A 17,860-nucleotide genomic window follows, 5' to 3' on the forward strand; every position below is an offset into this window, starting at 1 on the left:
ACATCGTCTCTCCTTGGTGCATGTATGGGGTCGGGGAAGCCTGGGAGCAGCTCTCTAGTGTCTTTTCTCATAAGTGTGCCAATTCCATCAGGAGAGCTCCAGCCTCATGACCTTTTCTGAACTGAATTACCTCCCCAAGGCTTCATCTCCAAACGCCTTAACACTGGGAGACAGGGCTTTCACACTTGAATTTGGGGAGACTTAATTTGGTCCACGGCAGTGGGCATGGAGCATCAGAGAGAAATAACCGATGCTGAGATTTGGAGACTATTTGTTATCAAAGGATAATTTAGACTGTCCAGACACGTACATTCTGATAGTGAATATTATTATTTTTATACTTGTATGCTTTTGTGAGGAAATAATGTGTTTTTAATAAAAAATAACAGTAAGAAAGGCACTTAGCTTACTATTAGTCTAGAAGTTGGTGGCAGGGCTGGAATTGAAATTTTAAGCCTCCTCCCTCTGGAAAACGGAAATTGCTAAAGCATTATGGTTTCCTTGTGCAGACCTTCAAAATCAATTATTAAACTTGTGACAATGACGTCACATCATCAAAGTGAATTTTTTTCGCTGTTTTTAACCTGAGGGTCAGACATCACAACCACCTGCTTAACCAGCTTCCAGAAACACCAAGGATTCAGATGTCTGTTGCAACATGAAACTTGTCTTTGCTTATCTCGAGTGTCTTTTTGGGTACAGCACAGACTGCTAATCTTAAGAAATTCTGCCTGCAGATATTTAGAATCATTTGGAAACTGATCATACAAGCATAAGTACATGCATTCCAAATACATGTACGTTTATTATCACAAATCTTCTCTAGGAAAAGAGATCGCAAGATTTCCATTAAACCTAAAATTATTCCTTTATGTAACAGCAGAATGCAAAGAATGTTTTTAACAGTGTATCAATAGAATGACTCGTACTCAACCCATAGAAACACCCCTTATCAGCAGCTCTGATGTGAGCAAGGGCAGAAGTTCGTTAGCGCAGGTGCCTGTCATGATCCATGCACAGGAACGGAATTATCACAGAAGAAACACAACCTGTCTGCATATGCAAACAGTGCTTTAGTGAAACACAGGTGCTGGGGGATTATTGACAGCATATGGCCCCAAGTGCAATCCATCATGTACCTCCATTTAAATACCAAACAATTCATGACCAGCCTGGACAACATGGCGAAATCTCCCCTCTACTAAAAAATACAAAAAGTAGCGGGGTGTGGTGGCGTGCACCTGTAGTCCCAGCTACTCAGGAGGCTGAGGCACTTAAATCTGAGAATTGCTTAAACCTGGGAGGTGGAGGTTGCAGTGAGCCAAGATCACACCATTGCACTCCAGCCTGGGCAATAGAGTGAGACCCTGTCTCATAAATAAATAAACAAACAAACAAATACCAAACAAGGTAATAACTCTAAAGAGGTCAAGAACAAAGCCACTCTTGGCTGGCAGTGCAAAAGGAGAGTGGCCTTGGAGTTCCATGCGCCCTGAACCCACCTCCAGTTGTGTCTCTCCAGCTGTGTGACGGTGAGCAAGCACTCAACCACCTCAAAGCCAGCACTCTTGTCTGTGAAACAGAGACAATCACACCCACCTCACTATGCTGTCCCGAGAAGAAAGCAAGTGACCTGGAATGTGGTGGAGGCTCCCTGCATTGCAGTTGTTAAGGTTCAACGATAATTTAATGAATAGAACAAAAGTTTAGCAAATATTATTGTAACTAAGCAGCTAATAAGAACATAGATAATACATAATAATGCGTAACTAATAATACACAATCTCTTTGCTCACTTATTAATGCCTGTGGAATAGGGTTAGTGAAAAGCTAAAATAATTCACATAAAGTACTTTCAACATGTCTGGCAGATAGTAAGTGAGCAAAGAGTGAAGAAATAGAGGCTTGGTGAAGCTGAGACATTTTCCCAGGATCACAGCGGGTGGAGCTGTATCTCAGACACGAAGCTCACACTCTTAACTCATTGTGTAATTCTGCAGAGAATGTCAGGCTGCACCTTTGGCCTGGAGGGTGGTTCTCATGCCATTGCTGCCTTCCACAAAGGAGGTGTTTCCTTAGACCTCCCTGTTGACAGCTTTCCTCTTTATGGCACAGTGTGGAGTTCTGACCCATTTCAGGGTTGTGCAGGGGGGTTTGACAGTACTGTAATTCAGTAGGACTACTTGAGTATTGCAGAAGCCAGATTCCTTTCTTTTTTTTTTTTTTTTGAGATTGAGTCTCGCTCTGTCGCCCAGGCTGGAGTGCAGTGGCGCAATCTCGGCTCACTGCAAGCTCCGCCTCCCGGGTTCACGCCATTCTCCTGCCTCAGCCTCCCGAGTGGCTGGGACTACAGGCGCCCGCCACCACGCCCGGCTAATTTTTTGTATTTTTTAGTACAGACGGGGTTTCACCATGTTAGCCAGGATGGTCTCGATCTCCTGACCTCGTGATCCACCCGCCTCGGCCTCCCAAAGTGCTGGGATTACAGGCGTGAGCCACCGCGCCCGGCTGCAGAAGCCAGATTCCAAGTGCTACAGCCCCAACGACATCAGGAACTTACTCAAGCCAACATTCAATCAACGGAGTTCCACGGTCACTGTGAATGCTCTCGGCAGTGCTGCCTGATGTGAGGGATGGCAAAAAAGTAAGACACCGTTCCTGTCCACGAAGAGCTGGCTACTTCTTTTGGAAACAAGATGTACACAAGGAAGCATCTAGGTACAAAGCAGCCTGTGACTCGTTCTGAATGAGTTCTTGTGGGGATCCAAGGAAGTGGCCGACAGACCCGAAGGAGTACTCATTGGACCCTCTAAGACCGGATGCCTACTGATGGCTAATCCGCGTGTAAAGGCTCCTTTCAGGCAGGAAGTTCAGTTCTGCAAAATGTACCTTTCATCCATCAGAATTACAGCAACGAGAAGGTAAAACAGAAAAGACCAAGCCCACAAAATAAAAAGGTCTGAAAAACAAAGCTTTTGACTGAGAAGTGCCTTGCAGTCAGAAGCTTTGCAGAGTACCCTTGAGAGCATCCTTTACTACAGCTGAGAAGTACCTTTCTCTGTCACAAGGTACACACTCGGAGGCATCCTGGTAGCTGGCACCTCTGTTGACAGTCAGGAACTGGCAATGTGCCTCGTACTGCAGGCAGCATTTCCGACACTCCTCAGAAAAGGCCTTTAGAGTTTGGCTTCCCCAGAGAAGCCCGAAGTGTATGATAGAGAAGCTTGCTCCTAGTGGTGTGGAACACATACTTGCCCCCAAGAAGCTATACTCAGCCAGAAAATCACAAGAAGAGGCAAGGATGTTGATTCTCATCAACACGCACATGGTGTAAAATGCTTGGTACCTAATCATTGTTATAGCTCTGGTCCCATGATGAGTCATTATGGTTGTGCATTCACAGACATGCCTTTGTAGCTGAACAAGTTAAAAGCAGGTGGCTCATGCCTGTAATCTCAGCACTTTGGGAGGCCAAGGCGGGTGGATCACTTGAGGTCAGGGTTTGAGACCAGCCTGGCTAATATGGTAAAACCCTGTCTCTACTAAAAATACAAAATATTAGCCGGGAGTGGTGGCAGGTGCCTGTAATCCCAGGTACTCGGGAGGCTGAGGCAGGAGAATGGCTTGAACCCTGGAGGCGGAGGTTGCAGTGAGCTGAGATCACGCCACTGCACTCCAGCCTGCGCGACAGAGTGAGACTCCGTCTCAAAAAAAAAAAAAAAAAATTAAAGAAAGGAGGTTTGCCCATCTGAAGCAAAGTAGTGACTGGGCTTATCTAAATACCGGATTAAAAGAAAAAGAGGAACTAGCTATATCAGAGTGAGGGAAAGTGCGAGAGGTTGAGGAAACATACAAGAACCTAAAAGAAAGGGCAATTAAGTATGAGCATAGCTTTGCTAATCTCGGAAACGGTGGCCAGAACTGTCCTGTGGTTTAGCAAATGATCATAGCCAGCAAATCCTAATTACCCTAGAAGCTTCCTTTAGAAGTGCCACAAAGATGTAGGAGGTATGCTTATCCGCCTTGTGACACAAAAATGGAAGCATAGTTAATAGATGAGAAAAGCAAGACTCAGATTTTCACTATTGGAATGGTGGGAATTTATGAGAGGTATTTTCGTGTAAGAATAGGACTTGTTTAAAAGGATTGGAGAGTGGGGGGCATCCCAGATGCGTGAGAAGCAGTATAGCTAATGGTTAGAAGCAGGTTTGCTGGAGCCAGGCTGCCTGGGTTCAAAGCCCACCTCTGCTGCCTGTTAGCTGCACAACCACGGGGTGCCTTCGAGCCTTGTGTGCCTTGCTTCCCCACGCACTTCATGAGGCTGTTGCAGAAATTAAACGAGTTAATATATAGTCAACAGCTCTGAACACTGCTTGACTGAGTCAGCCCTACCTAACGTTTAATTTAAGGGCTGTGGCCCTGGATTCCCAAAGGGAGCGGCCACACTATTCACAAACATTAAAGCAGTAAAGGCTCCATCCTCATCAACCTTCTCCTCAGTTGGACCCCACAGGACAGTCTCTCGCAACTGCTCCCTTGGCTCTCCTAAAGCACTGTGCGGAACCAGCTGCACCTCTTTCGCCTTAGATCAGGCTTTCCCTTCTCCGCCCGTTTTGGGATTTAACAAGCACGAGAAAGGAGGGCTGCAGGGGAGCCGCGAGGGCCTCCTCACCACGGCCCGGGATCAGGTACCACGCGCGAGGCCGGGGTGGGGGCGTCACCTGCTCCACACCCAGAGCCTGGGCACGCCCCGCACGCGTGGCTTCCTCCTCCTCTGCGAGGCTCGCCGCGACCCGGGACCCCCAGACTCCCGGATCCCCTAGACCCTCTGGACTCCTAAGCCCCGCGACCCCCAAATCCCAAGACCCCGGACCCTCAAACCCTGGCCCAGGGCGGGTGGCTGGGGGCCTGAACCCGCTCCAGAAACCCGCAGGGCAGTCTGTCGGGACTCAGCAGGAATTTAGTCTCCGCGCTCCTCCTAAAACCCGGGCGTCCTCTCCCCCGCACCCTCGCTCCTGGGCCCCCACACGCCCTCCGTGGCGGACCTCCAGGCCGGACGGGTGCGCTGTGCGACGCGGAAAGCGCCATAGAGCACGCAGGACACGTTTGGCTGAGCTCCCGGAAGTGACGTACCTGAAGCGCCCGACAGTGGAAGTCCCACCTGCGCCCGACGGCGGAAGTTCCGGGAGTGCTAAGTACCCGCGTGCATACGGCAGCCGGCATGGCGCATTACAACTTCAAGAAAATTACGGTGGTGCCGTCAGCCAAGGTAGGCGGCTCCGGGAGGGCCACTGCGACTTTCGCCTTCTCCTTAGCTGGGTCCCCGGGGAGGGTCCGGGCCTGTAGCCGTGGGAGAGCGGTCGCCTTCCGCTCGCCCACCCCCCGCTCCTGGGCCCGACCGGCTGACCGCGTACTCGGGATCATTTCCCCTCCCCCAGCAGAATCCGAGGTCTGCCAGAGATCGGACCCCCCAGAGACCGGGGTCCACCTAAGACCGTGGTCCACCCAAAGACTGAGGGCCCCCAGTGATCGGGGTACACCCAGAGTAGGGTTCCCTGGAGGGGCCCCGGGTGAAGAGGTGGGCGAGTGGAGGGGGACCCCGACATGTGAGGGAGGAAGCGTTCCGTGGTCCGTGATGAGCCTTCGGATTCTGGGTTTGGCGTAGCCCCCTCCCCTCTCAGGAATCCTCGGTTCGTTGTTCTCGTTATTTAACGTTTCTTAGTTTTTAAGTCATTCTCTTTCACTGTTAGATTTGGGAATACCTGTTCCTTTTCAGACCATAGTAGGCCTAGACTAAATTTTTACAGGGTTGGTTGGTGTGGCAAGAATGAGTCAACAAGTGCTGAGTATTAGGACTTTTTTTTTTTTTTTTTTTTGGAGAGAGAGTTTTTCGCTCTTGTTTCCCAGGCTGGAGCGCGGTCTCGGCTCACTGAAACCTCAACCTCCCGGGTTCAAGCGATTCTCCTGCTTCAGCCTCCTGAGTAACAGGGTTTACAGGCGTGCACCACCACACCCAGCTAATTTTTGTATTTTTAGTAGAGACAGGGTTTCACCACGTTGGCCAAGCTGGCCTCAAACTCCCGTTCCTGGGTGATCCTCCCGCCCCGGCCTCCCAAAGTGCTGGGATTACAGGCGTGAGCCACCGTGCCCAGCCCTAGTATTAGGACTTTTGAGAAGTCACGTTTTTATGTAGTGAACATTCGATTTGGGTCGCAATTACACAGACATTGACGGGCAACTCGAGCCTCCCAGGGACTCCTGCACGAGAGGGAGTTACTGAAGTCCCTGCAGAGTGGCTGTTTTCCTCTTGTCAGTGCCTCCTTTTCTTCAAGTCTCAAGGACGGCATGAGCTTGACTTGGAAAGCTTTGTGGGAGTCTCGTATTTTACCTTCATAGCAAAAGTTGTTTCCCCGCTTCTCTCCACCATTTCTCATTTCTTCCTGACAATTGTTCTGGCACATCTCTTGATCGATTGTAGTATTTTCTTTCTTTCTTTGAGATGGAGTCTCGCTCTGTTGCCCAGGTTGGAGCACAGTGGTGTGATCCTGGGTGACTGCAGCCTCTGCCTCCCAGGTTCAAGTGATTCTCCTGCCTCAGCCTCCCGAGTAGCTGGGATTACAGGCCCGTGCCACTAGGACTGGCTAATTTTTGTATTTTCAGTAGAGATGGGGTTTCACCATGTTGGCCAGACTGGTCTTGAACTCCTGATCTCAAGTGATCCACTTGCCGCAGCCTCCCAAAGGGTTGGAATTACAGGCATGAGCTACCGCGCCCAGCCAGATTGTAGTATTTTCGAGTGCAGGAATCATGTCTAATTTGTATTTTTGGTCAACCATCTCTCAAGTTTGTTGAAGGAATTTGCTCTTTGGATTGTATGAACTTTGTTCATGTTATTGACTTATGTCGAGAACTTTAGAATATATTATACACCATCCGTCTTCTGTGGAGTGAGATTTGTATTTTTAGAGAACAGATGACTTTACTTATCTAAAAGATGGGCCATGGTAATTGTTTGGTGACTGGAAGTAAAAAAAAAAAAAAAAAAATCACATCAGGAAAGTGTGGTATTCAGTTCATTATAGAAGATGTTGAGTGAGTGCCTGTCCTATGCATCGGGTACTGTGTTACAAAAATGCATTAGATAAAATACCTGCCTCTTTGGGAGGCCAAGGCGGGCAGATCACGAGGTCAGGAGATCGAGACCATCCTGGCTAACACGGTGAAACCCCATCTCTACTAAAAATGCAAAAAATTAGCCGGGTGTGGTGGCGGGCGCCTGTAGTCGCAGCTACTCCGGAGGCTGAGGCAGGAGAATGGCATGAACCTGGGAGACGGAGCTTGCAGTGAGCCAAGATTGTGCCACGGCATTCCAGCCTGGGCGACAGAGCGAGTAGACACTTTTGATGTAATTATGTTTTATTTTCTTTAATTGCAGGACTTTATAGACCTCACGTTGTCGAAGACTCAACGAAAGACTCCAACCGTTATTCATAAACATTACCAAATACATCGCATTAGACATTTTTACATGAGAAAAGTCAAATTTACTCAACAGAATTACCATGATAGACTTTCACAAATTCTAACAGATTTCCCTAAATTGGATGTAAGTGACTTGGGGGACTTCTATGGTTATGTAAATATGAGCCTTCAGAGAACCAGTGTTTAACCAGTTTGGTGTACTCATTTGACAGAAAAGGAAACAAAATAATTGACTTAGATTCCTCAGTAAGTTAGTGGCAAAGAACTAATTTGTTGAATTAATAAAAGTGAGGACAGAATTTGGGTTTTTTGATTCCCTAGTGTTCTTTCTTTCCTTCAACCAAACCCCATCTAAGGAGGCCCGAAGCTGTCTTCTCAGGCTTTCTGTGTAAACCCTGGGCTTGCAGGTGCCAACCCAACTGGTAATGACAGCTGTGGTTTATGAACACAGAAGCTGGCAGCTCACTGGTTGTCTGGGCTTCATCTCCTCCACCTTCTTTCCAAGGGTTTTTTTTTCCTCTGGGCTCAGCTTGGGTCAGTGGTGTAAGATCCACCACTGTTTGTGATCTTGTTGCTTCATCAGCTGATGACAGTCAGTTCGGCACTGACTGTTTTCTTCTTCGGCAAGAAGAGATCTCATGGGGGCTGTGACTTGAATGAAGCCAAAAACCTTGAGCTCCTTTCTCTGCTGCACATTGCAGTTTGCCTGTTTCTTTTTTTCTTTTTTTTTTTTTTTTGAGACTGAGTCTCACTCTGTTGCCCAGGCTGGAGTGCAGTGGCGCGATCTTGGCCCGCTGAAGTCTCTACCTCCCGGATTCAAGCAATTCTTGTGCCTCAGCCTCCCGAGTAGCTGGGATTACAGGTGCACACCACCACACCTGACTAATTTTTGCATTTTTAGTAGAGACAGGGTTTCACCGTGTTGGCCAGGCTGGTCTCGAACTCCTGACCTCAAATGATCTACCTGCCTCAGCCTCCCAAAGTGCTGGGATTACAGGCGTGAGCTACCACGCCCGGCCTGCCTGTTTCTTTAGCTGTAGAAAAGCAAGAGCAGAAACTGCTTGGCAGACTAACAAAGCCTTATGACACCACGTGTGGGGTAATGCAGTTGCAAGGTTAATTGAGGTTGTGAAGGGCATGGGGATCAGCAGTATAGTCTCAAAGCCTAAATCCGCCATTGCCCCAGAATAGTCCCTGAAGGCAGGTGTAGGCAGAGAGAAATGTTATAATGGCTTTTTTTTTCTTTTTTAAGCTGGAGTCTCACAATCTCTGCTCGCTGCAACCTCCACCTCCCAGGTTCAAGCAATTCTCCTGCCTCAGCCTCCCAAGTAGCTGGGATTACAGGTGCCCGCCACCACGCCTGGCTAGTTTTTTATTATTAGTGAGACAGGGTTTCACCATGTTGGCCAGGCTTGTCTCGAACTCCTGACCTCAGGTGATCCGCCTGCCTTGGCCTCCCAAAGTGCTGAGATTACAGGCATGAGCCACATCCCTGGCCAAGAATGAGATTATTCTTAACTGATTTGATATTAGGAAACATTTGATTTTAGCCAACAACATATTTTGATCTACTTAGTATCAGATTTTTGTGGTTCTTTTTAAGAAGTTTTGTCTTTTTCATCCTCAGTGTTATAGCCATCAGAGGTAGGAGAGTTCAGATGTATTAACATTCCATTACTCCTTTTGAAGCCAGGACTAGTTATCTGAGAACACCTTCAGCGTGGAGGATTAGGTATTAAGTTGTCATTCACAGAATGCTTATTGTCTGTCAGGTACTGTTCTGAGCACTAGGAATCCAGAAGTGGTAAAGGTTCCTGCTCTCATTGTGGTGGAGAAAAGATAGTAAATAGCGTGTCAGATGAATGTAGTGAAGCCATGGAAGGGAGTAGGGAGTATCTGCGGGGAGAGGGTGTCAGGCCTGTAATCAAAGAAGCAGCAGGTGCAGGAGACCCAGGAGGTGGGGCAGGGTGGGGAGGTGATCACTTGGGACATGGGATTGGAGGTGGTAGTCAAGGGTCGAGTTTATATGCACTGGTGAGATATCTCAGGAGATGCTGGCCTGGTGATTTAAAATGCATTAGTAAAATGTAGACATTTAAATCTACCTGAGATCACCTTGGAAGGGAGTGTAGGAAGAAGGGTGCTGTGGGGAGCATGAATGTTTGGGGTAGAGCTGTGAGCACTAGCCAGCACAGGACTTATAGGGATCAGACTCTCCACCTGGAAGCTGTGAGGAAAATGCTGCAGGCAGGATGCGTGGCCAGCCTGCAGCGCTTCAAGAGGTCTGTGAGATAAAAACTGAGAATTGGTCATTAGGAGGACCTTGGTGAGCTTGTAGGCTATTTAGATGGAATGGTGGACACAGAATTCTGGAGAGAGTGGGTTCAAGAGAGGATAGGAGAGACACGGTGTCTCTTGGGAGCAAAGAGAGGGAATTGGAAGGATTTGGGGGCTATGGGAATTTTTAATTTTTTTTCCTAAAGATTCAGAAATAACAGCAAATTTTTAGGCTGATGGGAATAGTCAGGTGGAGGGAAGAATTTCTAGTGCTGAGTTCCTGAGCAGCAGGAAGGGTACATGCAGGGTCGGGGGCTGGTCATTGCTGGGTCCCACAGCTCCACCACTGCACTGGGAGCGAGGTGGGCGGGAGCCGTGACCACTGGCACCCACATCCCTTCTGATGCTTGTTTTCTCAGAGGACTAGATAGACAGGGTCCCTGGCCAGGAGAGGGAACTGGGGAGGAGACACTGCAGGCTTGAAGGGACAGGGAAAGACATTGTTCTTCAAGTGGTGCTTCTATGTAGGGATGAGAAACTGCTGGCCCAAAGTGACCATGGTGTGCTTTTGTTTGTTTGTTACAGGATATTCATCCGTTCTATGCTGATTTGATGAATATTCTCTACGACAAGGATCATTACAAGTTGGCTCTGGGGCAAATAAATATTGCCAAAAATTTAGTGGACAAGTAAGGTACTTTTTTACTGCAGTGTCTTTTAAGTTATCGAAAGTGGAAAAAAAAACTAATATTTTTTATTTTTTACAGTGTTGCTAAAGATTATGTGCGACTGATGAAGTACGGCGACTCTCTCTACCGCTGCAAACAGCTGAAGCGCGCGGCCCTGGGACGGATGTGCACCGTGATCAAGCGGCAGAAGCAGAGTTTGGAGTATTTGGAGCAAGGTGCTTGTCATGTGTCCGCAGGAACCGTGTTAGCATCCTGCTGAGAGGATGCGTCCTTGTTGAGGACTTGAGATGTCTGTTTTTGTTGTATTTTGGAGATGACAGGGTCAGTTATTTTTCCTAGCTTTATCTATGAGAAACAGTAATAGGCTGGTTTTTATTGAAAAAGTGCTAGCACTTATAATACTTAAAATCAATAGCACTGATAAGAAAATTTATGTATTTCATATTTAATAGGTAAGGCATAGACAAAAAAGTCAGAAAATACTGAAAAGTATAAAAAATAAGGTGGCTCATAGTTTATTATTGACTTTTTATTTTTAAAAGTACTTTTATTTAATAGGACTTTCTGAATTAATGTAGTAGGATTCCATCGAAACAATTACTTGCTTATTTATTTGTGTGTATTCTTACGTGTCAAATTATTTTGACTCACTTGGTTTTGTTTTCCCTCCTGCGTCTTAGAAATAATTTTTAACAAAATCTATGATACTTGGATGCTTTGCAGGTGCTTTCCTACAGATCTGTGTGGTCTTCATGATGGCCCGGGGGTGCCACCTTACAGATGAGGTGGCAGAATGGCAGTAACCCATGTTGTAGCCAGAATGGCATGGCATGCAGGCTTCAAAGTACACTGTTTCCCTAATGTCATCTTGCTAATGAGAATTGTCTGGACACTTCCAGACATGCCGTTGGCCCCACCTTCCACCTAATGAGTTAAAACATGGGCTTAGAAGGGCTGAGGAATATGATTCTTACTAGAGCCAACTTGGGCAATAACAATTGAATATGCTATGTATATACTGTTACTCTCTGCAACTATTTTCTCCATCACTTTTGCATTACAAAACTTGGAGTAAGATTAATATCACCACAGGCCTGGACTGTAACTAAGTTGAAAAGAAAATTTAAAGCAAATCTTAAACTTTGAGTTTCTTAATTTTTCAATTTGAACTTTTCCTAGTGCGTCAGCATTTATCCCGTTTGCCAACCATTGATCCGAATACCAGGACCCTGCTTTTGTGTGGGTACCCAAATGTTGGCAAGTCCAGCTTCATCAACAAGGTTGGTCTGGTTTTTATCGTAAAGCAAATCATCTGACTATTTTAGGTCAGTGTTACTGTATTCTGACGGCGTGGGATTCAGGATGGCCTTGTAGGTCAGTGTTACTGTATTCAGACGGTGTAGGATTCAGGATGGCCTTGTAGGTCAGTGTTACTGTATTCTGACGGTGTAGGATTCAGGATGGCCGTGTAGGTCAGTGTTACTGTATTCAGACGGTGTAGGATTCAGGATGGCCTTGTAGGTCAGTGTTACTGTATTCAGACGGTGTAGGATTCAGGATGGCCGTGTAGGTCAGTGTTACTGTATTCTGACGGCGTGGGATTCAGGATGGCCATGTAGGTCAGTGTTACTATATTCGGACGGCGTGGGATTCAGGATGGCCGTGTAGGTCAGTGTTACTGTATTCGGATGCTGTAGGATTCAGGATGGCCTTGTAGGTCAGTGTTACCGTATTCAGACGGCGTGGGATTCAGGATGGCCTTGTAGGTCAGTGTTACTGTATTCGGACGCTGTAGGATTCAGGATGGCCTTGTAGGTCAGTGTTACTGTATTCGGACGCTGTAGGATTCAGGATGGCCTTGTAGGTCAGTGTTACTGTATTCAGACGGCGTGGGATTCAGGATGGCCGTGTAGGTCAGTGTTACTGTATTCGGACGGCGTGGGATTCAGGATGGCCTTGTAGGTCAGTGTTACTGTATTCGGACGGCGTGGGATTCAGGATGGCCGTGTAGGTCAGTGTTACTGTATTCGGACGGCGTGGGATTCAGGATGGCCTTGGTAATAATTTCGGCCTCCGAGCTGGTCCCTGAGTAAATACTGCCCTGGTCTGCAGGAGGCCCCGGTGCCTGAGCACGCTGGAGTTCCTCTTGGAGAGGATTGACTTTGTCTGTATCTACACTTATATTACTAGTACAGAAGCCATTACTTTTTGTTCTTGTGTGTGTCCTATAATTTCTAAGGAATTTGAGACATGTAAGTGCATTTTTGTTGACAACTGGAGAGGTTTTCTTGGGTGGTGTTGGCCTGTCCTGGAATGGCTATGCCAGAGGGGCTCCGGTGGCAGGTGACACTCACCCAGCTGGGGTCTTCCCGTCTGCAGCTGCATCTGAGTGGTCTGTTACCTTGGTTGCTGTGTCAGCTTTCACATGAAATCATGTGGTCCAGTAGAGGGATGGTGCCGAGTTGCTCTTGCCCTGGGTGAGCGCGCTGACTAGGATAAGCCTAGCATTTAAGGGACTTGGTCATTTGGTGCTTCAGGAAAATTTGGCTGAGTTTCAGGGACCCAGGAAGAGGCAAAATAACATTTAAAATGTGAATTTACAACCAGCAACAGCTCATGTGCCAAGAAAATTGTCAAATTTTATGGCTTACTCAGTGCCAAGATCACTTTATTTTTAATTAAAAAAATTTTTGTCTTTCTTTTTGTTGAAACTTTTTCTTTTTGAGACAGGGTCTCGCTCTGTTGCCCAGGCTGAAGTGCAGTGGTGCAGACATGGCTCGCTGCAGCCTCAACCTTCCAGGCCCAAACAGTCCTCCCACCTCAGCCACCCAAGTAGCTGGGACCACAGGTGCACGCCACCGCACCTGTTTAATTTTTTTATTTTTTGTGGAGATGGAGTCTCACTGTGTTCCCCAGGCTGATCTCAAACTCCTGAGCTCAAGCCATCCTCCTGCCTCAGCCTCCCGAAGTGCTGGGATTACAGGCATGAACCACTCCACCCTGCCTTAAGATCACTTTTGCTTTTAAATAGATTTGTGAGGTTTATTTTGTCTACAGGTTGCTGTGACGTGGTGACCAGCAAAGCTCTGCAGGGTCCTGCTGATGTTTCAAATGCTCGTCAGCTCTGAACCTGCCACAGTGAGCCAGTGCTCTGTGGCCGATTTGGTGGCCACTGGACCAGGTGGCTTTTTAAATTGCAGTTTAATTCAGCAAAATGAAAATTTCAACTCCTCAGTCATATGAGCCACATACTGAAAGTTTGTTAGCAGTGCGTGACTGGTGGCCCGGTTTGGACAGTGCAGACAGAACATTCCTGTCATCATAAAGAGCTCTGTGGGCATTGCAGGCGGTGGGGCAGGACGTGGGAGGGTGAGGGGAGGTGGTGGCTGTCCTCCAAATGCCAGCCCTCACGCTGTCCTAGTACCCCAGTCCTTGGCCTGGTGGTGCAAAGGGAGAGGTACCAGGCTCCTGTTTGATGCAGTTTTATCGTGTGAGGTTCCTTCTATGGTTTTTTCCTACCCAAAATCAGTCTTGTTAAAACACACAGATCCCATGTGTACACAGAGGAAATGAGGTGATTCTAAAAGTTCTCACGTTGTTTCAGGTGACGAGAGCAGACGTGGATGTCCAGCCCTATGCGTTCACAACCAAGTCTCTGTTTGTTGGGCACATGGATTATAAGTATCTACGTTGGCAGGTGAGAGTCTTGTCTTTATTTTTATTTATTTATTTATTTTGAGCTGGAGTCTCACTCTTGTTGCCCCGGCTGGAGTGCAGTGGCATGATCTCAGTCCACTGCAACCTTCACCTCCCAGGTTCAAGGATTCTCCTGCCTCAGCCTTTTGAGTAGCAGGGATTACAGGTGCGCACCACCACGACTGGCCAATTTTTGTGTTTTTTTAGTAGAGACGGGGTTTCACCACGTTGGCCAGGCCGGTCTTGAACTCCTGACTTCAGGTGATCTGCCCGTCTTGGCCTCCCAAAGTGCTAGGATTACAGGTGTGAGTCACACTGCACCTGGTGAGAGTCTTGTCTTTAAACAGAACAAATATCTTGGTTTATCTAAGGTAATCAAGAACTTGAAATTTCTCCATCATCATGAAGAAAACTCGTCTGAGCTCTGGGGATGTCTCTGATATAATTCAGAGGAGGCAGCCAGCTGCCAGTGTGGATTTCTGCATTTTGTTAACATAAAATGAAATTATCTTTGTGTCATTTCCAGCTCTGTTATCAGAAATGGCATATATACAGTTTAGAAGCATGAAGCATGCCGGACACGGTGGTTCACGCCTGTAATCTCAACACTTTGGGAGGCCAAGGCAGGCAGCTAACCTGAGGTCAGAAGTTCGAGATCGGCCTGGCCAACATGGCGAAACCCCGTCTCTACTAAAAATACAAAAATTAGCTGGGCATGGTGGTGGGCGCCTGTAATCCCAGCTACTTGGAAGGCTGAGGCTGGGGAATTGCTTGAACCCGGAAGGTGGAGGTTGCAGTGAGCTGAGATTGTGCCATTGCACTCCAGCCTGGGCGACAGGAGCGAAACTCTGTCTCAAAAAAAAATAAATAAATACAAAGCAAGAAGCAATGTTTCCATGCTCTAATTTTATAAATTGTGAAGAAAGTAATTCCTAAGACATGGGAGGGTTCTCAGTTATCCCAGTTTTTGTGTTTTATGATGTCACTGGTAAAAAGAGGAGTCATCAGCTTCATGGCTAGCATTTCTTTGAGCTGTACAGGGTTTCTCTTCCATTTTTTGATGTTTAAATAGTATGTACTTTTCTGTCACTGCTTTATTTTGTGGTGTTCAGTTTGGGAGACCTACTTTTTTTTTTCTTTTTTTGAGACGTTGTCTCGCTCTGTCGCCCAGGCTGGAGTGCAGTGTCGCGATCTCGGCTCACTGCAAGCTCCGCCTCCTGGGTTCATGCCATTCTCCTGCCTCAGCCTCCCTAGTAGCTGGGACTATAGGCACCCGCCACCACGCCTGGCTGATTTTTTGTACTTTTAGTAGAGATGGGGTTTCACCGTATTAGCCAGGATGGTCTCTATCTCCTGACCTCGTGATCCACCCGCCTTGGCCTCCCAAAGTGCTGGAATTACAGGTGTGAGCCACTGCACCCAGCCCTAATTTTTTTTTTAATCCAATTCTCCTGTAAGATTATTAGGTCTGGTTGGGCGTGTGTGAGTGACTTCTGGGATGTGCTGGACGAGAAGCTTGTGGGTGAGTGTGCTTTCAGTGACAAGGTCTGGCTGTGTTAGGTTGTAGACACTCCTGGGATCCTGGACCACCCTCTGGAGGATAGGAACACCATCGAGATGCAGGCCATCACTGCCCTGGCCCATCTCCGTGCTGCGGTCCTGTATGTGATGGATTTGTCTGAGCAGTGTGGGCACGGGCTGAGGGAGCAGCTAGAACTCTTCCAGAACATCAGACCTCTCTTCATCAACAAGGTGTGTGTGGTCACTCATGTTTTGCTTCGTATCCTGCAGTATGAGAATAATGATTTCATTATTTTTCTTCCTTGCCTAGCCTCTCATAGTTGTAGCCAACAAATGTGATGTGAAGAGAATAGCTGAACTTTCTGACGATGATCAGGTAAATCACGTTAATATTTTGAATATTTCTTACTTACCAATTCTGAATTCTCATCTCAGACAACCAAAGTTTAGATGAAGGAATTTTAGCAATACTAGTCCACCATTGTATTTTATAGTTGAGATAATATCCTCAGTGGGTCAGTGAAATGACATAATAAAAACCTAGTTATTGGCAAACTAAAACGAAAACGTAGGTTTCTGGATTCTTTGTTCTTGAGTGTGTAGAAGCATCTGTATTTGATGGGTTGGACTTTTGGAAAATGTGATTACTTAGGAGAGAACTGTTGGAGAAGGGTGCTCACAGGTGTTACTTCATAAAACAGGTTCTGTGATTAAATGAGTTTGGAAACGAATGATTGGGTGAAGGAGAAGGAGGATCTTGGAATTCAGGGCTTTCTGGATCTGGATCTATGAGTGAGATGTGCCTGCCAGCTTTCTCCAAGAGGCAGGCAGTATTGTTGGACGTAATTTTTCAAACTAATTGAATCCTACAACCCTTTTTAATAGGCATCCTTCATGATAAATGCTTTTAGAAGTGTGCACTGGTAGAGTGGCTTTCAAATTGTGATCCTGGACCAGCAATGTCAGCATCACCTTCTTAATTGCTTCCTTAATTTCCTCACTGACCCACTGGTCATTCTGGGACATGTTTATAATTCCCATGGGTTTTTTTGTTTTTGTTTTTTTTACAGTTTTGAAAGTTCCTCTTGGTATTGATTTCTAGTTTTATTCCATTGTGGTCTGAAAAGATACTTGGCAATTTTTAAAAATTGATGAGATTTGTTTTGTGGCCTAACATATGGTCTATCCTGGAGAATGTTTCACGGACTGAGGAGAAGAATGTGTATTATGCAGCGGTTGGATGACATGTTCTGTAGATGTTTGGTCTACAGTGCACTTTTTTTTTTTTTTTTTTGCGACGGAGTCTCGCTCTGTCACCGAGGCTGGAGTGCAGTGGCACGGTCTTGGCTCACTGCAGCCTCCGCTTCCGAGGTTCAAGTGATTCTCCTGCCTCAGCCTCCTGAGTAGCTGGGATTACAGGCGTGCACCACCACACCTAGCTAATTTTTTGTATTTTTAGTAGAGAGGGTTTCACCATGTCAGCCAGGCTGGTCTCGAATTTATGACCTCAAGTGATCCGCCCACCTTGGCCTCCCAGAAGGTTGGGATTATAGGCGTGAGTCACTGCGCCTGACCTACAGTGCACTTTAAATCCAGTATTTGTTTATTCTTTTTTGCCTAGGATCTGTCTAATGTTGCGAGTCTGATGTTGATGTCCCCAAATATTTTTGACCCCTTTTATTATTATATAATGACCTTCTTGTCTCTTTTTATTGTTTTTGACTTAAAATCTGCTTTATCTGATAGAAGTATAGTTATTCCTACTTGCTTTTAGTTTCCATCTGTGTTGAATATCTTTTTGCATCTCTTCGTTTTCAGTCTATTTGTGTCTTTACAGGTTAAGTGAATTTCTTGGATGCTTTTTCATGTTTTCATGATAGTGATTATTGTCTTTGCTTCCAGATGTAGGACTTAAGTATATCTTGTAAGGCTGGTCTAGTGACGAATTCTCTCAGTTTTTGCTTTTCTCGGAAAGAATTTATTTCTCCCTTATTTCTGAAGGATAGATTTGCTGGATGTAGTGTAGTTGGCTGGCAGTCTTCTTTTTTTGTTTTTCAACACTTTGAATATATATCATCCCATTCTCTCCTGGCGTGCAAGGTTTCTGCAAAGAAATCTGCTATTAGTCTAATGGGGATTTTCTTATATGTGACTTCAAGCTTTTCTCTAGCTGTTTTTAGAATTTCCTTTGTATT

At 46.4% G+C, this 17,860-nt stretch overlaps 1 protein-coding gene across 3 annotated transcripts in view; it reads left to right on the top strand.

Annotated features, from left to right (window-relative positions):
* Window positions 1–5,164: 5,164 nt before the first annotated feature.
* GTPBP4 (GTP binding protein 4) overlaps window positions 5,165–17,860 on the top strand; it is a 29,161-nt gene continuing 16,465 nt past the window's right edge. The window contains exons 1-8 of one of the 3 annotated variants that reach the window (XM_032165883.2): window positions 5,165–5,269; window positions 7,436–7,606; window positions 10,345–10,448; window positions 10,527–10,663; window positions 11,628–11,728; window positions 14,053–14,145; window positions 15,705–15,896; window positions 15,976–16,041. In XM_032165883.2, coding sequence (XP_032021774.1) covers window positions 5,222–5,269; window positions 7,436–7,606; window positions 10,345–10,448; window positions 10,527–10,663; window positions 11,628–11,728; window positions 14,053–14,145; window positions 15,705–15,896; window positions 15,976–16,041 — 912 coding nt within the window. In that variant the 5' untranslated portion in view covers window positions 5,165–5,221. Of the gene's footprint in view, window positions 5,270–5,383; window positions 5,691–7,435; window positions 7,607–10,344; window positions 10,449–10,526; window positions 10,664–11,627; window positions 11,729–14,052; window positions 14,146–15,704; window positions 15,897–15,975; window positions 16,042–17,860 lie in introns of those variants that run through there. The other 2 variants (XM_058431095.1, XM_058431092.1) reach the window with 2 other exon arrangements.

The sequence above is a fragment of the Hylobates moloch genome, unplaced genomic scaffold, assembly GCF_009828535.3.
Source record: "Hylobates moloch isolate HMO894 unplaced genomic scaffold, HMol_V3 SCAFFOLD_2, whole genome shotgun sequence".
NCBI classification, from domain to species: domain Eukaryota; kingdom Metazoa; phylum Chordata; class Mammalia; order Primates; family Hylobatidae; genus Hylobates; species Hylobates moloch.